The 13,573-nt window shown below is 36.6% G+C and overlaps 1 protein-coding gene across 1 annotated transcript; it reads right to left on the bottom strand.

Moving 5' to 3' along the window:
* Window positions 1-2,439: 2,439 nt before the first annotated feature.
* On the bottom strand, window positions 2,440-13,292 carry LOC139148954 (tRNA (32-2'-O)-methyltransferase regulator THADA-like). The gene is made up of 11 exons (XM_070720427.1): window positions 13,023-13,292; window positions 11,730-11,848; window positions 8,782-8,987; window positions 8,337-8,446; window positions 6,222-6,354; window positions 5,654-5,773; window positions 5,308-5,430; window positions 4,633-4,724; window positions 3,949-4,038; window positions 3,063-3,176; window positions 2,440-2,668 (listed from the first exon to the last, which is right to left on the bottom strand). Exons 1-11 carry the CDS (start codon window positions 13,091-13,093, stop codon window positions 2,452-2,454), a joined length of 1,395 nt encoding a protein of 464 aa, XP_070576528.1. The 5' UTR covers window positions 13,094-13,292; the 3' UTR covers window positions 2,440-2,451.
* Between the last annotated feature and the right edge of the window lie 281 nt (window positions 13,293-13,573).

The following is a 13,573-nucleotide window of genomic DNA, read 5'->3' as shown; positions in this document are numbered from 1 at the left end:
GTCAAAAACCACCCCCAACCCCCCCCCCCCCCCCCCCCCCCCCATGAATCCCCCAGCTGAAGAAACTGACCAGTCTCTCAAACTCTTCTTGTAAGTAGCTGATGAAAACAAAACAGATTTGCCAATGTCGTGATGATTGAGACTCTACTGTTGTACTTGGAAAGCAGTACAGAAGTACATTTATATCAATATATACAGTACCTGGTACCCAGCCACAGAGAGTTCTTCAGCATTGGAATTGCCATGGCAAACCACTCTTCCGAACCATTTACTGGTAATCTATGGTCACTATGGCAATGCTGAAGTAGATGATCAACTGATGGAAGAAAAGAAAAGGAAAATGGCCATTAGATTGAGAGATTGATAACAGTAAGTCCTGAATCAGCGCTACAGATGAAAAGAAATGCAACTCTTCATTTCAATACAACAATCTTCAAGTTTAAAATATAACTTTGTCAATGGGAAGAGCACATACATATGAAAGATAACAGATTTTCTGTCTGAAGGTTCACTTTCTGGAGATGATGTTCAATGAACAAGAGAAAAATTATTGAGGAATAAGTCATTGTTGATGACACAGTCCCCACTGGTTAATGGGTACTTTAATTACAAGTCCTCGGAGAGAAAAGTCCTGTTCATTAATTAGGTCTGTGATTAAAAATACTGCGATACAGATGGGGTTTAATGGCCGAGAATGATCGAGTTCTATGGTGGTGAAAACATAAAACCAATGTAGGCCGCCATCCTAATTACAAAAGGTCATTAAATGAGTCAATTAGTAATTAATCGACAGGATGTTGCCAAACATTGTTGCATCCTATCATTAACACTGACAGATTATCACTGGTACCATATTTCATAAAGTTTGATGCAGTGCTTCTGGACATTCACCCTAAAAACAAAAATTCATCATGTAAATGCAAATTAGCAATTAATTTAAACGATACTGCTAAGTGTCATTGAGATCAACATCTGTACCAAGTTTCATCAAATTTGATGCAGTATTTGTGGACATATCACTCTAATTAGGAAAGTTCATTATACATATGCAATTACAAATTAATTACCATGACACTGATAAATGTCTTTATTCACTGTTTAAGCAATGTGACCTTAACATCTGTACCAAGTTTCATGAAATTTGATGCAGTATTTCTTGACATATCAGCCTAATTACGAAAATTCAATGATTGACATGATACTGCTACATGTCGTGAAACAAATTGATGTGCATATGTATGACATAGGTCAATGTCCTTGTACCAACTTTAAATGATATTGGTGGAAATATGTCTGAGTTATGGCTCTGTACATGAAAAATCGTAACAAAATGGCCACCAGGCAGCCATTATATTGCATTGGACTGTGAAACCAATAGACATGCATATTTATGACATGATAGGTCAATGTCCTTGTACCAACTTTGAATAAAATCGGTTGATACATGTCTGAGTTATGGCTGAGGACATGAAAAAATCATAACAAAATGGCTCCCACACAATATTTATTGTAAAACAAATTGACATGCATATGTATGACACAGGTCAATGTCCTTGTACCAACTTTGAATAAAATCAGTTGAGTACATGCCTAAGTTATGGCCTAGGACATAAAAAAATAGTAACAAAAATGGCCACACGGCAGCCATATTGGATTGTATCATAAAACAAATCAATGTGCATATGTATGACATAGGTCAATTATGGCCCTTGACATGAAAAAATATTAACAAAATGGCCGCAATGCAGCCATATTGGATCATATCGTGAAACACAATGACATCATATGTATGATATATAGGTCAATGTCCTTGTACCAACTTTGAATAAAATCGGTTGAACATGTCTGAGTTATGGTTCGTGACATGAAAAAATCGTAAAAAAATGCCCCACCCAGACCATAATGGATCGTATCAGAAACAAATTGATGTGCATATGTATGACAAAGTTAATGTCCTTGTACCAACTTTGAATAAAATCGGTTGAGATGTGCCTGAGTTATGGCTCCGTACATGAAAAATCGTAACCAAATGGCGGCCATGCGGCCTTATTGGATCGTATCAAGAAACAAATTGCCGGGCATATGTATGACAAAGGTTGATGTCCTTGTACCAACTTACAATAAAATCAGTTGAGATGTGCCTGAGTTATGGCTCCTTACATGAAAAAAAATCATAACAAAATGGCCGCATGGCGGCCATATTGGACGTATCACAAAATAAATTGAGGTGCATACGTATGACATAAGGAGTAATCTTTGTACCAAGTTTGAATGAAATCGCTCCAGGCATCTCTGAGATATCTGCGTGAACTGACGGACAGACACACAGACACATGCACGCACACACGGACGAACTGACATGAGCAAACCTATAAGTCCCCCTGGACCGTGTCCATGGGACTAATGAAAGCAACAGTGAATTAGTGACTGGACAACGTTGAAAGCTGAGATTTATTTTGTCTGGTAAGAAATCTGAGTTAACACTGGATAACATACCTGTAACAAGATACCATGAATGGTATTCTGGGATATGGTGATAAGGCTTGGGGATGTTGGCAGTGAATTGATCAACTCTGTAACCATGGATACTAGTTTGTTTGTTGGTGTGAGAGATGCCAATGCCCTTGCTGCAATTGTCCGTGTTTTCCACACATTACTCTTACAACACCTGTAAAACCAAAACTATTATGCAGTTGAAATATTCAAAGATAGTGCAAATTTTAAAATATATGGTCACCGAGTAGTACCAGTATATAGTGTACAAAATTTACTCAGTAAAAAGAAAAACTTTTGTTATCATACTTTAGATGCTATAGCGAATTAAAAAAAGCATGTTTTTTTTAAACAATCTCTAAATTTCATCTTATTTTATTGGTATGACAATTTATCCAAGTCACAAAGATTTAACCACTTTACTGAAGTTAATTACAAATATTTCACAGAGTGTGCAAAGTAATCAAAATATCAACTGAGTTTGATTGAGTGTGAACACTGATGAACCATGGAATAATATCCGTGACTCATTCAAATTCTGATAAAATTCAACAAGAGATCAGACTTACTCCCGAATGTACGGAATAAAATCCGCAGATGACTGATTGCTGTCCACGCCATCAAATGTGGATGAGTAAAGACGAGACAGGATCAGCAGTATCGCAAACTGACTGGGCTGTAGACTAGGAAAAAGAAAACATATGATTATTGGATTAAGGTAAGTTTGTGCCTTAACAATGAAATACTTACAGTAAATGTTTGCTCAGACTTTCTTCAAGTAAACTTTCAACCGTTCTCTTTCAAAATCAAGAAAAAAAATCAGGGTCACCATGGAAAATCTGAGTTACAAATTACCTATAGTTTACCAATATTTGAAATTCAAAATGGCCGCCATCCCTGTGTTATCTCTATGGGGAAAATAAAGTTCCTGATAGTCACAAAACTAAAGCAGTGAAAACTTTTACTCCATAAGCTTCAAAATGGACCCCATAAGTGGAAGACCAAAAGAATATTGCAAAAGTTTATATTTGTCCCGAGTTGCATTCTACACATACTTTACGATGGAGTTCACACTGTGCCACACTGGATATCTGCATCGAGTAACACAAGCATACCAGCAAAATTCTACTGAGACTATTTAATGTTCAGTAAGTTTTCTTCTACCAACATGATGGCGATAAAATCAAGAATGTACAACCGCATGGTCTGTACATGTATGTTGCAATTCAACATAATGGTACACACTTATGGTGGACACTGAACGTAAAATTGTCAACTGTTTTGCACATGTCACATTGTGGTGTATTGGCTCATAAATCACATGTATTTATTTCACACTATCATTATCAACAGGATTGGTGTATTTTAGAAACTTGCACATTTTCTTGGAGATCCCACATTGTAAGATAAGGTTGTAGACTTTCTTGACTTTATTTGTGATGAAAATTAACTTACTTGTTCATCTGTTTTGTGACAATCTTGAGATGATCTAGCAAGAAACCATGAAGACTGGGAAATCTGGAGAAAAACTCTCTGCCACTCATTCTGTATCATTAAGAAAAAATATTTTGCTTTCAAAATTCTCACAAGCAAATCAATCCTGACTAGAAACTGGTGTACTGTGAATATTTGACACACATACAATTTGTTTTACATTCCATTTGAACTCATTGGCACACACAAAAATTCCACATGCAGCTGCGAAAACACAGATAATTGTAGAGTACATGTGTTTTGCTGCAAGAAATACTGGTAGATGGCAAAATCCATTGCGTAATTTTAGTGATAACGTAACATCAGAGTGTAATCTAAATGGATGTTTGGAATTGAGGAAAGTTTAACAAGAGTTGCCACTGGAAGACCAGTCTTGTACATTAGATTTCATTCGATAGAAGTCACATAGGTATCAATCAATTATTCATTTCAAACTCATTATTGAGTGATGAATATGCAAATAAGTGTTATTTGACTCAAGACACTTTGTTAATTCTAGTTACAGATGATTCTCATATGTCTGCTGGAACCCTATCACCACCATGGTTTGGCCCAAATCCACTGTTATCAATGGTGAGTGTGGACCTGTCTACACAGAATCAGGGATGAACAGGTTAATCTCCTGTTCTTTTATAGTTTACTCACTGGTTCTTCTTTGAATGTTCATCTTTGGATCTTTTCACACCAAATATTCTGGTAACCAGGGCATTCAGTAACATCATACATGAATTCCTCACCTGAAAATGTCAGTGATAATTTATAAATGAATCAGTTAGCAAGCAGTGGTGTTACATGTATTCATGAAGAAATAACATGAATGAATAGAATTCAATCTCATTTTTCTGAAATGTTTAGTGACCAGGCACTATGAAAAGTAATCATGACATTCCTTGCTTGAAGAGAAATTCCTTGGAAAGTGTACGGCGCTGACTGGATGAATTCCTTGGAAAGTGTACGGCATTAACTAGATGAATTCCTAGGAAATTGTAAGGGTTTAGCTGGATAAATACAAACATGGCTAGCTCCTTTCTGACTTCACCGATAAGGAATTCAAAGCATAGATAACAAGAGCAGACACTGAAGATGTCAGTTGGCAACACATCTTGCAGGTTTATCTTCTATGAATTGCTTCAGAATATGTTCAGCTGTTTTGATACTAGTATTTGTCAGAGTCACCATACTTATCACGAGCATAGGTGTTAATATAACTCAAGACAATAATTATTATTATGACACTACCCTCATTGACCATAGAAAGAATTTAAACTGAGAGAAACATTCTCAAAACACTGAGAGATCTGTCACGACATGTGTACTTACACTCCATTTCTGTGAATCAAATCCCAAGATGGCCACCTTGACACCATCAGCAATGAATGGAAAGACATCTTCTCCAAGTTTACTGTCTCTGTATAATGCACATAGAACATTCAAAGCATGGACCTGGTATGAAAGAGTTGATGTTGGTTAAAACATTGTGAGAGGATATAATAGATGTGGATATTGACTTCAAAACAACTTAAAAGTAAAAAAAAAAACAAATTCTCTTGCTCACTGAAAGTCCCTTGTAATGTGTCATGATGACAAATAAATTTTGCTCTGATAACAACGTTTTCCAAATGAAGTGTACAGTCCCTCAAAACTCTGATGAAAATAATGACATTACCTGTGGTGTGAAGGTTGGTCCAGTAACTCCATCTCCTTTGGCCAATGTCAACAATTTTTCCATCACTGCTTTAAAATGTTGCCGTTCACTTTGTAGAGGTGGTTCACCATTCAAAATAGCCTGCATGAAACATAGATTGTAAACAAATAGAAAAGCACAACAAGACATGTAGTCAGAGTCATTATGAAACATGCTTGTATAATCTTGCAAATAAATAGTAATTTATCTTTAATCTACTTCAACTTGAATGAGATGATCTGATGTCATAAATTTTACTGTGGACAGGGAAGAGGCATTCCTGGGTGACGACATACAACATTCTCACACAATGTTTCCACAATGAGCACTGAGCAAATTCCAATATTACTGTTTAAAGTAGTTTTATCACATTCATTTCTAATACACAAACTCAACATCTGTGTGTCATTTGTCATTAGAGTCCTCCCATCACTGGTGTTAATGCTGAATGCAATGACTAACACTGATACTACATGATTCAAAGGTCAGTACATAAAACCACATTCCTCCAAACACATAGACTGTGGTATAACAGTACATTGTACAATACCTGGAATGCAAATGGTATTCCGGCACTTCTTCTCGTGGCACAAAGTTGTGAGTTTTCACTATCACTGCTAATCTCAGACAGTAGAACCTGCAACCATTGCCTTGGCAAGGAATTCAACACTTTATCCGAGTTTCTGAAACACAAATACAATTCTTAATATCAATATTTATCATTTGCAAGCAAAGTTTCTTCTGTATTTCTTCTGAAATAACACAGAGCTGAGATCCAGACTTGATTTGTTTCATTTAGACACCACTGGTGTGATCTCTGTTTGATGCGATTCTCACTCAACAAAATTCTGGATGAACAAGTCATTGACAATGACATAGTCCCCACTTATAATAGGAGTATTAGTCTTGATGGGGCAGGGAAATGTGGTCATTAAGAAGTATCACTGTAGTGTATATGTTGAGATCTATGAGCACATAGGTCTATGTCATTGCTCCCAATTTGAAACACATGAGGCATGTCTAAGTTATGGTTCTAAATCGGAAAAAAGATCAGACCTCTAGCTGTATTGGCCAGCCAAGAAATACATATGCGCATAATAAATGAGGTACAAGATGTGACATCTTAAGGTCTAATATCCTATCAAAATTGGAGGGTATAGAACTTGTGTTTACTGAGTTATGCATATATATGTATAATCAAGGTCAAAGGTCATCGAGGTCACGTGACATTTTGAAAAAAAAAATGTATTGCTAATTAATCCCTATATGCCAAAAATCAGACCTCTAGCTCTATTCGCTTGCCCAGAATTAGATATGTGCATAATTAATGAAGTAAAGCATGTGTTGTCATAGGGTCCCCATCCTACTAAATATAAATGACATAGCACTTGTGGTTACTTATTTATTGACATAAACGTATATTTTAGGTAAAAGGTCATCGAGGTCACATGACATTTGGTCAAAAAATTTCTATCCTATAGTTATCCCTATATACCAAAAATCAGAAATCCAGCTCTATTGGCTTGCTCAGAATTAGATATGCGCCTAATTAATGAGGTACAGTATGTGGTGTCATAAGGTCTTCCATCATATCAAATATGAAGGGTGTACCACTTGTGGTTACTGAGTTATGGACAAATATGTATATTTGAGGTCAAAGGTCACAGAGGTCACGTGACATTTTGTCAAAAAAATTGTATTGCTAAGTTATCCCTATATACCAAAAATCAGACCTCTAGCTCTATTGGCTCGCTCAAAATTAGATATGCACATAATTAATGAGGTACAATATGTGGCGTCATAAGGTGTCCCATCATACCATATATGAAGGGTGTAGCACTTGTGGTTACTGAGTTATGGACAAATATGTATATTTGAGGTCAAAGGTCACCGAGGTCACGTGACATTTTGTCAAAAAAATTGTATTGCTAAGTTATCCCTATATACCAAAAATCAGACCTCTAGCTCTATTGGCTCGCTCAAAATTAGATATGCGTATAATTGATGAGGTACAATATGTGGCGTCATAAGGTGTCCCATCATACCATATATGAAGGGTGTAGCACTTGTGGTTACTGAGATATGGACAAATATGTATATTTGAGGTCAAAGGTCCCTGAGGTCACGTGACATTTTGTCAAATATCTGAGATATCTGCGTGAACTGATGGACGAACGGATGGACGAACGGACGGACATGACCCAATCTATAAGCCCCCTGGACTTCATCCGTAGGGACTAAAAACTGTGTCACTGCATCCTTTTTGCAATATGAATACGATGAGAAACTAAATTTTTATTTTGCTTGGCCCTATACATGGGAGGCTATGGACAATTGCCTTATACATGGGAGTCTATGGAGGTGTAAACTAAAAAGTCCTCTAACACGGCCAAATTTGATCGCATTGTGAAACAAATCAACGTGCATCTGTATGGGGTAGGGTACTATCCTTGTGCAAAGTTTGAAAGAAATTGACCTGGGCATGTCTGAGATATCTGCGTGAACGGACGGACAGACGGACGCACACACGCACGCACGCACGGACACACGCACGCACGGACATGACCAAAACTATAAGTCCCCCCGGACGGTGTCCGTGGGGACTAAAAAATTCCTGACTTATTTGGCATTTTGGGGTGTTGATGTCAAGCAACACTTGCCGTACCTCCAAAGTTGATTACACAGCTGTTCAAAGCCATTGTAGGACAACTCAAAGGCCCCTCTATGCCTTGCCTGCATCAGAAGATCCATAAAAAATCTACCAATCTTTGTCATCTGTAAGAAAGTACAAACCTTTTCAGTGCATGAATTTTGCAATCTTTTCTAAGTGTATATTTGTAATTTTCAGTTTGTAAAGGTTACAGAGCCAATCTAAATGCTTTCTGTCACCTAGGAAAAGCAATATGTGATGGTTTTCAAGGAGTCTAATTGTAACAATACTATTACAACCTCAATTCTATAAATTTGTGTTTCATTATGATCAAGTTCTCTTTCATTTAGACAAATGTCATTTCATACATTTCATTTTCTTGTTCTAATATCCACAACTTCAATTGAGACAATTGCATACATACACAGTGAAGTTTGGTGAAGAGTATCATATTACACACCTGTGGGGAGTCTAACAGTTGTGAACTTTGACCCTTTGACATTTGGGTCAATTGTCCAAGCAGCAGCGAGACTTCTTTCATGGTTACCCAGCAACAGACTAGAACCATCTGTGGTGTGACAGTGACACTGTATGAGCCTTCATCGACGTCACTGACATCATCAGCTGAATTCTTGAACACCAAACATTCCAGACTTACACTGGCACCTGTGATGAAGGAAAAAACATAGGGCCAAAGTCCTGAAGCTACTATAGACATGGATACATGACTGTATGAAATTATCTCACTAAGGTCATCCTAGGGACTTGTAAACCAAATATTAAAGCTGTCTGACCAGCGGTTTTGAAAAACAAGCGACTCAACAGTTGACAGAGCTCTGCTGCGTTATGTAGAGAATAACCTTTTGTGACACATGTATTGATGAAGAAGGTGGATATCTTTGATAGCTCATTTCAGGATAACATCACCAAAAATGGAAAAAAAAATTCCGTAAAAATACAGATTTGCATATTTCATCACAATTTTAACAAATCTAAGTTAGGTTATCCCTAGGGACCTGTATACCAAATAACAAAGCTGTCTGACCAGCGGTTATGAAGAAGGAGATTTTTGGTGTTAATTTGCATATTTCAACAATATCAAAAAAATTATAAAAATAGTTTCTCAAAATCATATATTTTATTCACACAACAAATATCAAATCAGTAAGTACTGCGGTTGTCAAGATATTTGAGTGGACGGACGCCTGACAAACGGACATACATACATACATACATACATATATACATACATACATACATTCATACAGACTGACGGTGCACGCAGGACGGATACCCATCGCAATAGCTATATTAGTCGATAGTAGCTAATAAACGAGAGTTAATTACATTCTAATTAAAGTAAACAAGACTTGCTTAAATCAAGATTTACGTCATAGAAAACAGCATATATGTATCTGTCAGGTTATAAAGAATCAGTATTTCCATCCTAACAAAGCACATTTTAACTTTCAAATTAACATTGCAAGTAAGTTCTGTTGAATAAGTTGAGCCTGTAGGTACTCAGAGAAAGCACACAGAAGAGACAAATGTTTGAAACTTAAGAAGTTCAAGGTCATCAAAAGCATTATAAGGAATTTCATTGCACTGTTTACACAGATTGCATAATTACTATTTAAAAACTATCTACTGTTGATTGACCAATCAGAGTGCTCAATTCAGGGTGTTTTATCTACTCATAAAGCCTTGGTCACCAAATTCCAGAAACGAATGACAGCGCCGTAGTAAAGTACTGTCCAATCAAAAGTGAACATGTCATATTCTGTAGACATCTGGTACGTTTTAATATTCAAATTTGGTAACACAGCGGAAACCAGCTGCAACACAAAATCTGCTGTGCCCTAGGGCATTTATATAATGTGCCCTAGGGCATTTATAGGATGTTCCATTACATTGGAAGGCTATTTCACAAATAAAAGTTTTAATTCATATCCTAAACATGTTACATTGACAAAGGGACGGTTGACGTAAACACATTGAAAACGAAAATATATCAGTTAGGGGCGATAGTTTTTAAGTCGGATAAAACCCTCGTACTCGGCTCTTCTGGTATATAAAGTCCAACCCTACGATAAAATGTCTCGGCCTGCGGCCTCGACATTTTATCGTTGGGTTGGACTTTATATACCAGAAGAGCCCTCGTACTCGGGCTTTATCCTATACAAATAGCACATGAGGAATCTTACAGCCCAGCTTTACCATAAAAACCCTATCACTTTGACCACTCTTTTAATTGACCACTCTATTTTTTTCCTCAAAGAGTAATTTTATTTTATCCTTACCAAGTCAACCATAAATGAAAATTAGAACTTTCTCTATCTCTATTTATTTGACCACCCTATCATGACAAACTATTATGAGCAATTTCTTTTAGATAACATACAGGGCACAATAAATGACGGTTCAGAATATGTCAAAGTTGGGATTCAGGAAAGTTGCCTTTACATGTTTTAATCCTCCAAGATGGTAGGCATTTCACTATGAACTGTCAAAAAAGTTGAACTTTCTGATAATTCTACACTAAAATTATTTTGGCTTTGATGATTTCCCAATTAATTCAATTATTTAAAATCATATTAATTATTTTTTTCTGGGTGAATTGATAGGGTTTATACAGTACAAGAATTACATACAATGTAAGTCAAATTTTGACCAAAAATGACAAAAAAATTCCTTAAAAATACACATTTGCATATTTCATCACAATTTGAACAAATCTAAGTTGGGTTATCCCTAGGGACCTGTATACCAAATAACAAAGCTGTCTGACCAGCGGTTATGAAGAAGAAGATTTTTTACCAAAAACGCCTTTTTTGGCATTAATTTGCCTATTTTCAACAATATCAAAAAATAAAAAAATAGTTTCTCAAAATCCTATTTTTCATCTACACAACAAATATCAAATCAGTAAGTACTGCGGTTCTCAAGATATTTGAGTGGACGGACGCCTCACAAACGGACATACATACATACATACATACATACAGACTGACGACGGATGCCGGACGGATACCCATCCCAATAGCTTCTATAGACTATAGTCTATAGTAGCTAACAAACTAATATTCGGCACGATCAAAATATTTTAGAGTATTTTTGATTGATGAAAACTTGATGCATAATTGAAATGACAACAAAGTTTGCTCAAATTCAGAGTGTAACATGAATGAAAATATTACAACATACACCGCAAAGATCAAGTATTTTCCAGCACAGCAGAAAAAGATGCATTGTAACAAATTATAGACTGTACCACACAGAAGACAAAGATTTGTAGTGGGGTACTGGACATAAACTACTGGTGCCATTCATTGGGCATTTCATTCCATCTTATTCTTTGTAAGCACACACTCTGTGGCAGTCTCATCAACTATGTGTCTTGTATCTTACCTTTATCATCATCCACCGGAAGGTAGCCTTCGGGAGATGTATTGCAAACAACGGGTGAAACAACTGATGCAGCATCTAAACAAAGCTGTATCAGTTCCTCTGTTGAGTTCTCCATGAAACTAAAAACACACAGGATTAATCTGATGATGATAAACATTCTGTACTTTATTTCTGAAATCTCTATTGATTGTAAAAATGATAGATGCACCTGGAAGTTCTTGACAATGATTTCTCTACATTAGAACTGCCACATAAATTCTCTGAGATGGCTGTAAATTATTATATATATATGGATTTTACAATATTCAGGAGCACAAGTATTTGAAAACAGCTGATAAAATGTTAGTTGAACAAACACACAAAGAATTTTACATGCAATTTGAAGTTGAATTTCAAGTGTTCAAAATTTGTAACATTTTCCTGGTGAAATGTACAAATTCAAGAAAATTTACAGCGAGGGCACGACTTATCGGAACACCAAATTAGGTAATTACCCAGCAACTTAGCTGAGCACTTTGCAAATTTGACCTGGCATTTACCTAAACAAGAGTCTGTTTTATTGTCTGAAGACTGATAAGATATCCACCAAACTCAGCAGGCAGCTCCCACTGAGTAAACTGATATGCCTACACAGGAACAACCCATTTTCAACTGGCATCTAGTTCATGGGAAAATTGTGAAAAGGGGGAATAAATATTATGATGTAACACAACCTATTGTACTCATTTTGTGTCCTGGGCCTGAACCTGACAGGTTTTGCCTCTGTATGTTATTTGGAATTGAAACATCGCAGCATCCCTTGTAAATCTAGAGTTACAAAACTCATCAAATTTACCACCTTCCGTGAGCCCACCACCGACGTTGATGGAACAGTCCATTTTTATCATATGATTGGATGGTTGCTCGGACAGTCAGTGTTTCTTCAATGTACATAATTGTGATTAAAAAACTGGTAATAACATGCATCTTTACAAAAACAGGACACAAAATGACAGCGGCAAATCATGTTTGACACTTTACAACATTTTATTCCGGCCCTTCAAACTCTCCCATCAACTACATGCAGCTGCTAGTCAAAAATGTTTTTTGCAATGTAGGCATATCAGTTTACTCAGTGGAGGAGCTGCATGCTGAGTCTGGTGGATATCTTATCAGTCTTCAGACCATAAAACAGACTCTTGTTTAGGTAAATGCCAGGTCAAATAGCAAAGTACTCAGCCAAGTTGCTGGGTAATTACCTAATTTAGTGTTCCAATAACTCGTGCGCCAAGTGTAACACAATGTCATCTGTACCTGGCAGATGCTGGCTGATTAGCTATCTTGTCCTTCAGAAGAACTCTGATGCAATAAAGAAGTCCATACATTGGAGAACTAGCTGCAGCTTGAAGAAGACTTATCTTGGCTTCATTGATTGTTCTTTCAAATTGTTCAACAAATCTGTGAAGGCATCCTTGGCAGTCACAGCACCACAATGACAAGCTACACTCAGTATGTTGGCAGCAATGACGCTGTCTTGCGGTCTGCTGCCATTGGCCAGATCCAGTCCAATTTTGTAGAGATGGCTTATCTGCAAATTATAGTGAGTTTAATGACATACGGTAGTTGTCATGGTTTGGGATATCAAACTTGACATGATAACAGACAGACATTGGGAAAAATGAAGTAATTCATTATTTGGATTCGTGTGACAGACTGACTGTAACATCTTTGTTATTGTCAGTCTTGCAGGAAACTTTCAAAGCTGTCACATTAACGTTTTATTTTAAATCACCATGATTTCCTGTAGATCACATAAACGGACATTGTTTCCCCAAAATCAACAGATTCAAACAACAGAAATGTTT

Source organism: Ptychodera flava, chromosome 14 (genome assembly GCF_041260155.1).
Source record: "Ptychodera flava strain L36383 chromosome 14, AS_Pfla_20210202, whole genome shotgun sequence".
Classification (NCBI taxonomy): Eukaryota; Metazoa; Hemichordata; class Enteropneusta; family Ptychoderidae; genus Ptychodera; species Ptychodera flava.
The sequence above is the reverse complement of the archived record's forward strand: the minus strand, read 5'-3'. Positions and strand labels throughout refer to the sequence as shown.

Coding starts and splice junctions, on each gene's coding strand:
- LOC139148954 (XM_070720427.1), bottom strand. CDS start 13,093: ATGTATGGACTTCTTTATTGCATCAGAGTTCTTCTGAAGGACAAGATA. Junction 6,355..8,336: donor CTGTGTAATCAACTTTGGAG/GTACGGCAAGTG, acceptor TTTGTGTTTCAG/AAACTCGGATAAAGTGTTGA. Junction 3,177..3,948: donor GTCACAAAACAGATGAACAA/GTAAGTTAATTT, acceptor TCTTTTTCCTAG/TCTACAGCCCAGTCAGTTTG.